This window comes from Chiloscyllium plagiosum, chromosome 16, assembly GCF_004010195.1.
Source record: "Chiloscyllium plagiosum isolate BGI_BamShark_2017 chromosome 16, ASM401019v2, whole genome shotgun sequence".
NCBI lineage: Eukaryota > Metazoa > Chordata > Chondrichthyes > Orectolobiformes > Hemiscylliidae > Chiloscyllium > Chiloscyllium plagiosum.
The window spans coordinates 67,617,268-67,631,669 of NC_057725.1; the positions used below are offsets into that span (position 1 = coordinate 67,617,268).

The 14,402-nt window shown below is 40.3% G+C and overlaps 1 protein-coding gene across 1 annotated transcript in view; it reads left to right on the top strand.

Moving 5' to 3' along the window:
- Positions 1-734: 734 nt before the first annotated feature.
- LOC122558127 (mucin-6-like) overlaps positions 735-14,402 on the top strand; it is a 187,827-nt gene continuing 174,159 nt past the window's right edge. The window contains exons 1-2 of the mRNA XM_043706446.1: positions 735-756; positions 1,806-1,877. Coding sequence (XP_043562381.1) covers positions 735-756; positions 1,806-1,877 — 94 coding nt within the window. The remainder of the gene's footprint in view (positions 757-1,805; positions 1,878-14,402) is intronic.

Genomic DNA, 14,402 nt, shown 5'->3' on the forward strand with positions numbered 1-14,402 from the left:
CTTTGAATTAGTATGGACAGATTTGGGTATAGTACATTCCCGTGTGGAGAGAAGTTAGTTGGCAGTCCCTAATAATGGCGATAGAGGTGGGAACTCCCAAGACATTTAAGAACTATTTAGATGAACACTTGAAATACCGTAGCATAGAAGGTTATGAGTTATGTGCTGGGAAATGGAAATAGAATAGATGATTGTCTAATGACTGGTGTGGATACAATGGGCTGAAGGGTTTCTTGCTATGCTGTAAAAATATTGATTATACTTGCTGTCTGTCTATACTTTGGGTCAGTGTAATCTGCATTTATGTACAATCTAAATTTGTGTCAATATGGATTGCATACAATATTGGTTCATGGAGAGACGTCTGGGACAGTCTGCCTGAGAGTGAAGTGAAATTTGGGGACAGTCTGAGTGGAGAGTCGGTTGATGTACAGTGAAAGCATGTGTGTAGTGTTCAGTTCGAATGTAGAGTGGTAGTGGACAGTCTGAGTTGAGGGGTAAGGGGGTGATGTACAGTCTGAGTGGTGAGGATTGTGGACAGTCTGAGTTGAGGAGTGAGGGGTGGTACACGGTCTGAATGGACAGGTAGGTGGACTTTTGCCTGAAACGTCGATTTTCCTGCTTCTCTGATGCTGTCCGACCTGCTGTGCTTTTCCAGCACAACACTCTTGTCTCTTGATATCCAGCATCTGCAGTCCTCGCTTTCGCCAGGTGGATGGACAGTATGACTGAGCATGGAAGACAGTCTGATTGAATGTGAGTGGGAGGAGGGGCGTCGAGAGACTGAGTGGAGACGGGGTTCTGTACAGTCTGAGTGAGTGTGGTGGAAGTGACAGAGGGGTAGTAGGCCGTCCGGCTGGAAGGGGTTGGTCATGCGAGCTGAGTGAGCGTACGTGTTGGGGGCGCACGGGGCAACATTCAGCGCACGCTCGCCCTCTTAACGGATGCAGCTCGAGCTGAAAGAGTTTGGCGCCAAAGCCGCACGCAGTTTTTGTTGTTTTCCTGCAATTGGGAAATATCCTTAATCGGAAAACACTGATGGCAAGGTTTTTACCATTAGAACAGCACTGACCTTCTTTCCTTAACAATTTCTCAATTTCACCGTAAGTAATTTGAAGCATTCTGTGAAAGAGTTAAAGGAAAACGTTTAGAATTTGCTGCCGAAAAATCTACAGAGTTTAAATTATCCAATTGCAAACTCTTGTGCTAGCCCTCAAACGTTTATCTCAGCGCTGGGTCAATATTCAGCTTTTGTCGGACAAACAGCCGCAAAATACAAGGTCAGTCTTTGATTTGAAGGGTTGTTGGTTTATTTTTGTAAATCAGTCCTTTTCCTTTCATAACTTAGCCATTCCAGATTGTGTTCCTCCCTTAAAATAATCTCTGTATCAGACGCATTCTGTGATTCCTGATGTTCTCTAAACAATCCTCCATGAAACCTGTTGCAACACCGAGCACCCCATTTCCTTTCTCACTGATATTTTTGACCATGGAGCCTGCTGGAGGCGAACATCACCAATCACTCTGTGGTATGCTCAATCTATTTGTCACTACTCTCATGGAATGTGACAGGAAAATAGTGACCAATCTCTTTGAACTTCTCTCTGAACTGTCCAATCATTTGTAAAAAAAAAGGATGTTTGCAGTGGCATGTTTTCCGTTGCTAAAACTGAGCTTATAGGTGCAGTGAGTTGCCCCTGCAAAAGATTTCACTCTGTCTTCACTATCCACCACCAGCCTTGCCAAAATTTAATCGGTGATGAAGTTATCCTTATTTACCAGTCCATTTTTATGTTTACCTGTAGATTTCCATTATGGTATTCCCCGCTTTTCGATAGTTTGCTTTATGCCACTTTGCTTTTGTGAAAGACCTACAGGTACGTGTACGTGTTTTCGCTGACTGAAAGAAATCCGAAGAGGATTTTTCGCTTTTATGCAAAAAGGCAAAACATTTTCCCATATTAATTAATGCTTCACTTTACACTATTTTGTCTTACAAAAGGTTTCATAGGAACGCTCTACTTTTGGATAGTGGGGGATATCTGTATTCTACCTCACTTGTATTGTGCTCAACATTAACTATCAGCCCTTTGTTTCTTCCTTAGGCATTCTTGATACTGTCTTCTCATTCTCTGCACTGAGCAATTCCATGACCTTGTCTTTCTCTTCTGAATCTCCTAAGCATCTTCTTCCCTAAGCTGCAGATGTTGCATTTCCTGATTTTGCATGGAAACATGCCCTTGGAAAAGAACAGGATATTTTGGGTGAGTGAGCAGTGAACCAGATGGCCATGAGGAAATGGTCCCTTGAGAATGCTGAAAGGGGAAGGGAAAATAGTGTTTTACTGGTGGAAGCTTACTGGATTACAATTGCCAGAGGATTATGGATGGTGATGGGGTGGAAAGTATGTACAAGGGGACCCTATTGTGATTCTTCCCTTTTACGTTTACCCTTCCCACCATTGAAGGCCCCAAATGATCCTTCCAAGTGAAACAGCAATTTACTTGTGAATCTCCCAAGTTAGGGTACAGTTTTTTGCTGTTCATAATGTGGTTCCCTCTACATTGGGCAGATTAAACATAAATTGGGTGTCCATTGTTTGAGCCAGCTCCATTTAGTTGATAAACGTGACCCTATGCTTCCTGTAACATTAATTTTTCACCTTGTTCTCACTATGACTGTTCTGACCTTGGTCTGCTGGAGAGTTCTAATGAACCTAAATAGAAGCATCTTTTGACTGGCGCTTTACTGCATTCTGGATTCTCCATTGACTTCAACAATTTTACATCACAAAGTGATGGTTGTGGAAGATTGTTTTTCGAACTGGAGGCCTGTGACCAAAGGTGTACTACCGGATCCATTATTTTTCATCATTTATATAAATGATTTGCATGTGAATGTAGGAGGTATGGTCAATATCTTTGTAGATTATATCAAATTAGATGGTATGGTGGACAGTGAAGAAGATTATCTCAGAGTAGAACGGGACCTTTATCAGATGGGCCAATAGGCTAAGGAGTGGCAGATAGAGTTTAATTTAGATAAATGTGAGGTGTTGCATTTTGGTGTGGGCAAATGAGAGAAGAACTTTTACAGTAAATGGTAGAGCCCCAGGGAATGTTGCTGAGCAAAGCATCCTCGTAGCGTTGCAGCTAAATAGGTGATGAAAGCATTTAGCACGCATTGGGTGTAGGAGTTCTGATTTCATATTGCGGCTGTGTAGGACATTGATGAGGCCACTTCTGAAATACTGCATTCAACTCTTGCCACCCTTCTAGAGGAAGAATGTTGCTAAACTTGAGAAGATATAGAAGGATGTTGCTGAGACTGGAGGGTTTGAGCTCTCAGGAGAGGCTGAGTCGGCTGGGTTTTTTTCCTTGTAGCACTGAAACTGAAAGGTTACCTTGTAGAGATTTGTAAAAGGGATAGGATGAATAGCCAAGGTTTTTCCTCGAGTAGGGGAGTTCACAACTAGAGAACATAGGTTTAAGGTGAGAGGGGAAAGATTTAAAAAGGATTTGAGGGGTAACTTTTTCACGCAAAGGGTTGTGTATGTATGGAGTGAGCTGCCAGAGGAAATGATGGAGATGGGTACAATTGCAACATTTAAAACGCCTCTGCATGGATAGATGAATATGAAAGGTTTAAAGGGATAGGGACCAAGTGGTGGCAAATGGGACAAGGCCAAACTGGACTGTCTGGTCAGTGCAAATGAGTTGGACTGAAGTTTATTTACGTAGTATATAACTGTATAATTCCATAACTTCTGCCCTTACTTTGTACCTTGTTTCTTTGCAAATTTTTTAAACCTCAGTTGTTTCCTTTGTTTTTGGATAGGACCTAACTGAACATTCACTACCTGTAGGATTGTAATGAGGTCAGCAGCTGGACCTTATAGAATATGAATTCCCTGATTCTGAATCTGGTCCAATCAGGGAGCCCTGCCTGACAGATATAAACAGGAGTGTCACTGGCCACTCGGGTGTTTCCTTTCTTCCTGGTGGTGGAAATTTGAATAAAGCTTCGTGCACCTTGTCTCTCACTGTGTCTCACAGCTGCACACACACAACATGGGTGCTGGGGAAACAAATAAGCACTACCGTAGTTAGGCGGTAGTGTGGGGGTAAAAAAAGAAAAAAAAATTAAAAATAAACAGCAGTGTCAGACATCCTGTTCACTCAGAGCTGGCTCTGAGGGAGCTGGATCAGTGTGTGTGCAAGGACTCTCCTCCTTGAAGGTGTCAGAGGGGAAGGGGACTGTCCCTGGGCCAGCTACACCACATCCAGAGAGCTCTGAGAGGAAGGAAGGAAGAAAAAAAAATAAACAGGAGTGTCAGACATCCTGTTCACTCTGAGAGCTGGCTCTGAGGGAGCTGGACCAGTGTGTGTGCACACATGTGCTGCAAAAAAAATAAAGAAACAGGAGTGTCAGAGGATCTGTTCACTCTGGAAGATGGCTTTGAGAGAGCTGGATCAGTGTACTGCTGATCACAGTCTAGTGCAGAGGTGGGGAACCTTTTCATGTTGGAAGGCCGCATTATGTTAGTTGTAATCTATTAAGGCTGCATCCAAGAAATTTCAATTATATATTCATCAAAATTCACATTATTTTGTGAAAGTCTAACTACAATGTACTAACTACCTTAAAAAAAAGAAAAAAAATGTTAACTCAAAAGTTAACTAACCTTTTAATGACTTTGTTGTGACTGCTTTTTGTAGGAAAGCATTTGAATATTTGGTTGCAGCATGGAGGTCAGCAGTTTTAGCTGATCCTCTAGATGGGTATCCGTCATTTGTGACCTTAAGGGCATTTTGATTTTGGTTAAGTAGGAGAATATAGGTTGGCAGCAATAAGTGGTTGAAAAGCAAGAAAGCATTTTTCATGCATGTTGCCGAAGGCATGGGTATTCTGTTGCATTTTTCCATATTTCAATCTGATCTTTCTTAGCGTCAAATAAGGACTTTAAAATGTCATCTTCTGAGAGCTCAATCAATTCCATCTGTAGTTCTTTAGGAGCCTTATGACTTAACAATTTTTTAATTGTGGCGGTCAGTCTGTGAGGATTATTTCGTTGAATTTTCTTTTACTCTCTGGTATTTTAAATACATTCATTTCAAGATTAAAATAAAAATAATAAAGGACAAAAAAACATATTAATAAAAAAAAAAGATTTGTTCGGCAAAATTTAGATTCATTAAAAAGGCCACACACAATGACCGAGAAGGCCGCATGCGGCGTTAAGGCCGCAGGTTTTCCATCCTGGTTAAATATGAGCCATTAGCAACTTTTGGAATACTGCATTTAATTCTATCTCCCTGCTATTGGAAAGATATTATGAAACTTGAAAGGATTCAGAAAATATTTATAAGGATTTTTACCAGGGTTGATGGGTTTGATCCATAGTGAGAGGCTGAATTGGCTGAGGCTTTTTTTCCCTGGAGCATCAGTGAGTGTGGGGTGACCTTTTTGAAGTTTATAAGATCATGAGGGGCATAGATAGGGTGAATAGGCAAAGTCTTTTAACCAGAGTAGGACAATCTAAAACTAGAAGACATAGATTTATGAGAGAGGGGAAAATTTTAAAAGGGACATAAGGGGTGGTGCATGTATGGAATGAACTGCCAGAGGAGGTAGTGGAGATTGGTTCAATTACAACATTTAAAAGGTATCTGAATAGGAATATGAATATGAAGGGTTTAGAGGGATATGGGCGAAATTCTGGCGAGTGAGACTGGTTGGAGGGTAGGACGAGTTGGACCAAAGGATCTGTTTCTGTATTAAACATCTCTATGACTGTGTCAAAAAGTCTCCACCTGTAAACCAAGTTAATGGCCTCTGTGGAATTATTTTACTTCTGAACACAGATTTGCTTACTTTTCCTTACAGCACACATTTGACTTTGTACCATGAAAAAAAGATTTTCAGTTAACATTTCCTGCTGTCTATCCTGTCACAAACATTTTAATTTCCTGACCTTCCCACTATGTTTTAATTGTCTAATCTACGTGTACTCATTTAAATTTGGGTTTTGAATTTTGGGTTAATGACAAATCATTTCTGTTTTCTGTTTACTTTTAAGCATTTCTGTTGCCATGGTGATTTCTTTTCAACAGTTTGTGAGTGCTACTTTAGCGGGACTAATGGGTTTTTATTTACCTTAGAATGTTTGATGACTTAGCAGTATTTTTAGGTGTTTTTAGGTCTGTTAGAAATTTATAAATTTTGAATTTTATGAGCTTAGTAGAAAAACACAATGTTTCGAGAATGAGTTCCCTTTTCAGTTTTTATTTGAGCAGTCCCTTGGAAGTCCTTGGATGGTTTTGGTTGTATAGAACATTGGTCCTGAGAAACAGAGAATAGTGAAGATAATGAGTTAGTTATAGCCAAACCAGATGTTTTGGGATAACATGTGACTGACCTCTTTCTTTCTCAGCTCTCCCTGTACTCATTACTCCTTTAGATCTTTTGTTTTACCCAACCATCAACATGGTTAGTTTATTGCACTAACTACACATGACAAATAAATAATACTTATTTTGCAACACCATTGTGATTATTCGAGATGTCTAACTTGTTTGCAGATCTCCATGTGATGGATACTTTTAATAATTAATTGCTGAGTTATGAAGGCTTATTCAAGCAAAATGCAGGGAGCGCATCATTCCTTCTGGATTAAGACTCTAAGGAATAGAGAAAAATGCAAAATATTTATATAATTTTTAACTACATAAGCATCTCATTATCTGAATTCCAGTTTTGTTTCATACAAGATAAACAGAAGCTTACACTAAATCATAGGTTAATGTCATTAATGTCTCCTTCATCCAGTCAAGGACCACTTAATCTTACCTTAGCCTCATCTTGGTTTGTCCATTGCTTTTAAATGTTTTTCTTTCCTTCCTGTCTGTAAATCCCTTCTGCCTCTGAGGCATCTTTTGAACATTTTATTAGTACCAACTCTGTTTGTACAAAGTTTCCTTCAGTTTCCTGCAGACTTTAGGTCTTTAAGTTGCACAAGGTTCATCTGGGCATTGCTCACTGCTTAAAAAAAAATTAACCCATGTGTTTAGCAGTCCCTCTTTTGGCCCTTGGCCTAGATAGTCAATAGATAGACATGTCATCTCTTTACACTCCACTGCCATTGATCCTGGCCAGGTCTCCAGCTTAGGGTTTAAAAGGTCAGACCATCTGAACTCATTGGCTCTATAATTTGGGGCCCTGATCCACACCCTATTGCCCAATTTCTAATTGCAAATCACCATTTTCTCTTTGACCTCCTAGTGCATTAAATCAGGGACGTTAGATATAAAATTATTAACAATGGGAAGTGATAAAAATCACGGTGGCACAGTGGTTAGCACTGCTGCCTCACAGTGCCAGAGGCCCGGGTTCAATTCCCGCCTCAGGCGACACTCTGTGTGGAGTTTGCACATTCTCCCCGTGTCTGCGTGGGTTTCCTCCGGGTGCTCCGGTTTCCTCCCACAATCCAAAAATGTGCAGGTTAGGTGAATTGACCATGCTAAATTGCCCGTAGTGTTAGGTGAAGGGGTAAATGAAATGGGTCTGGGTGGGTTACGCTCCGGCGGGTTGGTGTGGACTTGTTGGGCCGAAGGGCCTGTTTCCACACTCTAAGTAATCTAATGGCGTAACTGTTGTTACAATGCGGAGATTGAACGTTTCTGTTAATTAAAACCCAAACATTTCTATTAATTAAAACCAAACACCCAGAAAAGCTCACTTCACCTTGTAATCTATTAAAATGTGAATGACAGAGAATTCCTAAATTCCACTATTTAAGGAAGAATAACAATTTATTTTCCAAACTCTAATAAAGAACACTAAGCAAAACTATTCACAAATCCAAGCCCCCGCTTTCCTTAACTATTTACTATTTGACTCCAACTCTATAAAAATATGCTGTTCCAATAACACACACATTAACATTACATTAACTTAAAGTCAAGACGACACAGTCTCTGTCTTCTTCGCTGTCTTCAGTATTCAGGCTGCTGATCTCCCTGGGTTCTCTTCTTTCTTTTTTCTGCAAGTATATTTTATATGAAAAGATACCTTTTCATAGAGAGTGTTTTCTTTGAGAGCAAGATTTTAGATGGGCAGTTAGCTCTCCGGCTCTATGGTAGTTGCTTGGGTCATCGATGGCAGTTGCTCTTTCTGATCAATTTTCAAAATGCCTGTGTTCTTTATACCCCTCCAACATCGTACCGTCTGATTGATCTGATGTTGTCAAAACAATAAAATCAAATTCGATTTGGTTTTAATATCTTGGGTATAATTTAAACTTGAGAGTTTGGTGCTGGAAAATCACAGCCGGTCAGGTAGCATCTGAGGAGTAGGAGAATCCATGCTTTGGACATAACACCATCATCAGGAGTGAATTATTTCTGATGAAGGGCTTATGCTTGAAACGTCAGTTCTCCTGCTCTTCAGATGCTGCTTGACTGGCTGTGATTTTCCAGCACCACACTCTTCCGACTCTGACCTCCAGTATCTGCAGTCCTCACTTTCTCCTATAGGAGTTTGGAGGTTATGTTGCGGCTGTACAGGATATTGGTTCGGCTAGTTTTGAAATATAGTGTGCAATTCTGGTCTCCTTCCAATCGGAAGGATGTTGTGAAACTTGAAAGAGTTCAGAAAAGATTTACAAGGATGTTGCCAGGGTTGGAGGGTTTGAGCAGGAAAGTCAACATTTTGGGTGGAAACCCTTTGTCAGAGGTAATGCCATGTATAACTTAATTCTTGTGTGTAATTCCCCTCGTAATCAAGCACAGCATTTTAATAGTTTTCTTGATTACTTGCTGTATCTTTACACTAACTTGCTTTGATTCATCCACTTGCACACCCAGATTTCTCTGGGTCTGAGTGCTCTGCAACCTCTTAACATTTAGACAATATGCTCTTTTTATTTTTTCTGCCAACATGGACAATTTCATACTTTCCCACATTGTCCTCCATTGGCAGCTACTCAGTTAACCTATCTTTTTAAGCTCCTTAATACGTCCTCTTCATAGTTCAGTTTCCTATCTATACCTTCAGTCCCTACATCCAAATCATTTCAATAAGTTGTAAAGAGTTGAGGCCCAAGCACTGACCTCTTTGGCAACCCACTTTATGATATCCTGCCAGCCTGAAAAAGCCTCATATATTCCTACTGTCTACTTCCTATTAGCCAGTTAATCTTCCGTCCATGTCAATATATTACCACAACACTGAGTTTCTATGTTCTTTAATAATCTTTAATGTGGCATCTTATCAAATGCCTTCTGGAAATCTAAATACAATTCATCCATTCGTTGACCTTCATCAACAGCACAGGTTATTTCTTCAAAGACCTCCAATAATTAATCATGATATCCGTTTGATAAACCAGGTTGGCAAAACCTGATTACCTTGCACTTACCCAATGTCCTTTTATAAAATTTTTAATAGCTTGTAATGTCCCTATGACAGATGTTAAGCCAAGTGTCTTGTTTCCTACTTTCTGCCTCCTCCCATTACATGAACTATTTTCCAATCTAAAGAAACTATTCCTGAATTTAATGAGTTTTGAAAAATTAAGATCAATGCATCAACAATTTTACTAGCTAGTTCTTATGTCAGTGGTGGGCAAATTATTGGAGAGGATTCTGAGAGATAGGATTTATGATTATTTGGAAAAGCGTAGTTTGATGAAAGATAGTTAGCATGGCTTTGTGAGGGACAGATCATGCCTCATTGAATTCTTTGAGGATGTGACAAAACACGTTGATGAAGGTAAAGAAGTGGATTTGGTGTGTATGGATTTTAGCAAGGCATTTGATTAGGTTCCCCATGTTAAGCTTATTCAGAAAGTAAGGAGGCATGGGATACAGGGAAATGTGGCTGTCTGGACCATACAAGATAGAGAGTGGTAGTAGATGGCAAGTAATAGGCCTGGAGCTCAGTGAGCAGTGGTGTTCCACAGGGATCAGTTCTGGAACCTTTGCTCTTTGTGATTTTTATAAATGAATTGGATGAGGAAGTGGAAGTGTGGGTTAGTAATTTGTCAATGACACAAAGTTTAGTGGAGTTGTGGATAGTATGGAGAGTTGTTGTAGGTTGCAATGGGACATTGACAGAATGCAGAGCTGGGCTGAAAAGGGGCAGATGGAGCTCAACCTGGAAAGGTGTGAAGTGATTGATTTTGGAAGGTCGAATTTGATTACAGGGTTAAAGGCAAGATTCTTGGCAGTGTGGAGGAACAGAGGGTCTTGGGCTCCACGTCCATAGATCCCTCAAAGTTGCTACTCAGGTTGATAGGGTTGTTAAGGAGACGTATGGTGCGTTGGCTTTTATTAGCAGGGGGATTGAGTTTAAGAGCCGTGAAGTTATAGACTCCTGTTAGAGTCCTGTTAGACCACACTTGTCTGGTCACCTCATTATAGCATGGATGTGGAATTTTAGAGAGGGTGCAGATGAGTTTTACCAGGATGCTGCTTGGACTGGAGGGCATGTCTTATGAAGAAAGGTTGAGGGAGCTAGGGTTTTTCTCATTGGAACGAAGAAGGGTTAGAGGTGACTTGATAGAGGTGTACAAGATGATGAGAGGTGTAGATAGAATGGATAGTCAGGGCAGAAATGTCGATCACGAGGCGGCATAATTTTAAGGTGATTGGAGGAAGGTTTAGGAGAGATGTCAGAGGTAGGTTTAGGGGAGATGTCAGAGGTGGATTCTTTACACAGAGATTAGTGGGTGCATAGAAAGCACTGCCAACATTGGTCGGAGAGTCGGATACATTATGGACATTTAAGTGACTCTTAGATAGTCACACGAATGATAGTAAAATGAAAGGTATGCAGGTTCGTTTGATCTTAGAGTCGGATAAAAAATCGGCACAGTGTTGAGGGCTGAAGGGCCTGAACTGTGCTGTACTGTTCTATGTTCTATGAAGACCCTATGGAATTCTGGGGGCATGTGCCTATTCATCTCCCTTCTGAAGTTCTCCCCAGTTCGAACAATTTACTCAGTGCTATTTTCCTGGTCATTATAACTTTCTTGAGTTCCTTGCTCCCTTTCAATTCCTGATTTACAGCTATTTCTAGGAATAGAACATCAACTCAAACTTCATCTGCCGTTTCTTTATCCTGCATTACTGATTTCCCAGCTTAATATTCTCCTGATTCAATGCTTATTTTGTTAACACTTTTTTGAAATGTCTGAAGAAACTTTTCTCTATCTGTTTATTTATATTTTCTAGTACTAATTTTTGTCTCCTTATTAATCTTTTAATTATTTGTTTTTTTTAATATTCTGTCCAATCTATCTTCCATCTATCTTTGCACCATTATGTGCCTATCTCTGACTTTCTTGGTTAACAGAAATGTGACTCATAGTAACATTTAGAACTAGAAATGTGGCTCAAGCCAGAACAGGACTGGATACTTAACATCCTAGGTTATAAGGCTTTTTGTAGAAACAGGTAAAAGGAGAAGAGGTATAGCAGTCTTGGTTAAGGATAGTATGATTACCCTTGAATGAGATATAGTTCTAGAATCTATGCAGTTGGAGTTGAGAAACAGTAAGGTAGGAGTTGGATATTTATTATAGACCTCCAAATGGTGGGGAGGATGTAGAAAAGAGCATTTGTATACAGATTATCAAAATCTGAAAGACAAGTCGGATTGTCATAATTGTCAATTTTAGTTATCCTAGAGTATGCTGGGAAAGAGGTAGAGTGTGGGGCATGCAAGGGGAGAAATTCTTGCAATGTGTGCAGGAAAACTTATTGGAACAGCATATTTCCAATCCTACCAGGGAGGGACAGTGTTGGATCTTGTCCTAGGAAATGAGGCAGGCCAAGTGCAGAACATCAGATTTGGGGACCATTTCAGAAATAGTGATCACAACATAATAAGGTTCAATATTAAGTTGGAAAAGGATAAAAATCAGTCAGTGATTAAAATTACAGACTGGGAAAGGTCAGATTTTACAGGTCTAAAAGTTGAACTGTAGCACGTTAATTGGATATGCATTTTAGTGGATAAAAAGTGTCTGAAAAATGGGAGACCTTCAGAAGGGAGATGAATAGGCCACATGTTGGGTACAGCAGCCAGGAGAAAGTGAAGACTGCATATGCTGGAGATCAGAGTTGAAAAGTGTGGCACTGGAAAAGCACAGCAGGTCAGGCAACATCCGAGGGCTTGCTGATGAAGGGCTTATGCCTGAAACATTGATTCTCCTGCTCCTTGCTGCACTTTTCAACTGCAAACTAGGTATACACCCGTGAGAAATAAATACAGGGTATCTAAAGCTAGAGTACACTGGATTATTAAGGATTTGATGAGAAATAAGAAAGAAAAAGGAGGCACATGATGTTTAGAAGTTGGCTGAAGGTTAGGAAATAGAGGGTTGGTATAGATGGATATTTCTCAGATTGGAGAGAATTTGAAAGTGGTGTTCCCCAAGCATCGGTATTCGGACCCTTGCTTTTTCTGATTTATATAAATGATTTGAAGTTGGATGTTACAGGTGAAAGTTCTAAATTTGAAGATAGTCATAGAGTCATAGAGATGTACAGCACGGAAACAGACCCTTCGGTCCAACCTGTCCATGCCGACCAAATATCCCAACTCAATCTCGTCCCACCTACCAGCACCCGGCCCATATCCCTCCAAACCCTTCCTATTCATATACCCATCCAAATGCCTCTTAAATGTTGCAATTGTACCAGCCTCCACCACATCTTCTGGCAGCTCATACCACCCTCTGCGTGAAAAAGTTGCCCCTTAGATGCTAAACTAAGGAGAATAGTGAATTGTGAGGATCATGCTGAGCAACCTCAGAGACATTGACAACATGGTCAGATGGACAGATTCTTGACAGATGAAATTTAATGCAGAGAAATGTGAGGTAATGTATTTTGGTAAAAGAAGTATGGATTGACAATACAGGTCAATGGTACAACTTGGAGGGGAGGACAAGAACAGAGGGATCTTGGAGTTCACATGCATGATTCTGTGAAGTTGGCCAGGCATGTTGAAATTGTTATTAAGAAGGATTAAAGGATCTTGGGTCTATAAATAGAGGCATAGAGTTTAAAGAAAAGGAAGTGATGATATACCTCTACAAATCATTAATCAGACCACATTTAGAATTTTGAGTTCAGTTCTGGGCACCTTATTTAAGGAATGTTAAAACTCTGGGCAGAGTACAAAGGAGATTTACTAGAATGATACCAGGAATGAAGGATTTTTTTAAAAAAGGAAAGGTTAGAGAGATTGGGCTTGTTCTCCTTGGAGCAGAGAAGTTTAAGAGATGACATTATTGTGGTGTTCAAAATTATGAACAATTTTGACAAGGTAATGAATGATGTTCTATTTCCACTATGGGCCACATCTTCAAGATTGTCAACAAGAGATCTAGGAGTGAGAAGAGGAGAAACTTCTTTATTCAGAGGCTTGCTAGGATTTGGAATGCTCTGCCTGAGAGAGTGGTGGAGGCAGATTCCGTAGGAGGTTTCAAAAGAGTGCTGGATACATATTTGAAAGGAATGAAGCTAGAGGACTCTGGAGATAGGCCTGGAGAGTGGATTGATGAGTAGCTCTTTTGGGAACCAGTACAGACACAATGGGTCAAATGGCCTCCTTCTGTACTGTAAAATTTGAAGATATTATGATTCTAACTATGGATGGTGGGCCTGTCCCTTATAAGTTTTCTTATTTGTCAGAAAGTATCTATTCTGTGCTTGCCACTGCATCTCTATTGATCTAATGTCGAAACTTAATTGCCAGTTTATTTTCGTGAGCTCTGCTTTCATGCCATCATAATCATCCTTGTTTAAATTCAAGTTAATAGTTCTCTCTCAAACTGTATGCAAACTTCAATAATATCATGGTGGTTATTACCCAAGACACCTTTATCGTGAGGTCAGTAATTAGTCCTATCTTGTTGGTCAAAACCAGGGCTAGTAAAACCCACTGAGTCATGCTTTAACTCGCTGATCTAAGAAACTATCCCAAAAACTTTCAATTAATTCTAGAACAAAGATCAAAGAACCTTACAACACAGGAACAGGCCATTTGGCTCTCCAAGTCTTTGCCAATCCAGATCCTCTATCTAAACCTGCCACCTATTTTCTAAGGATCTAGAACATAGAACATAGAACAATACAGCACAGAACAGGCCCTTCGGCCCATGATGTTGTGCCAAACATTTGTCCTAGCTTAAGCACCCATCCATGTACCTATGCAATTGCCGCTTAAAGGTCACCAAAGATTCTGACTCTACCACTCCCACAGGCAGCGCATTCCATGCCCCCACCACTCTCTGGGTAAAGAACCCACCCCTGACATCTCCCCTAACCCTTCCACCCTTCACCTTAAATTTACGTCCCCTTGTAACACTCTGTTGTACCAGGGGAAAAAGT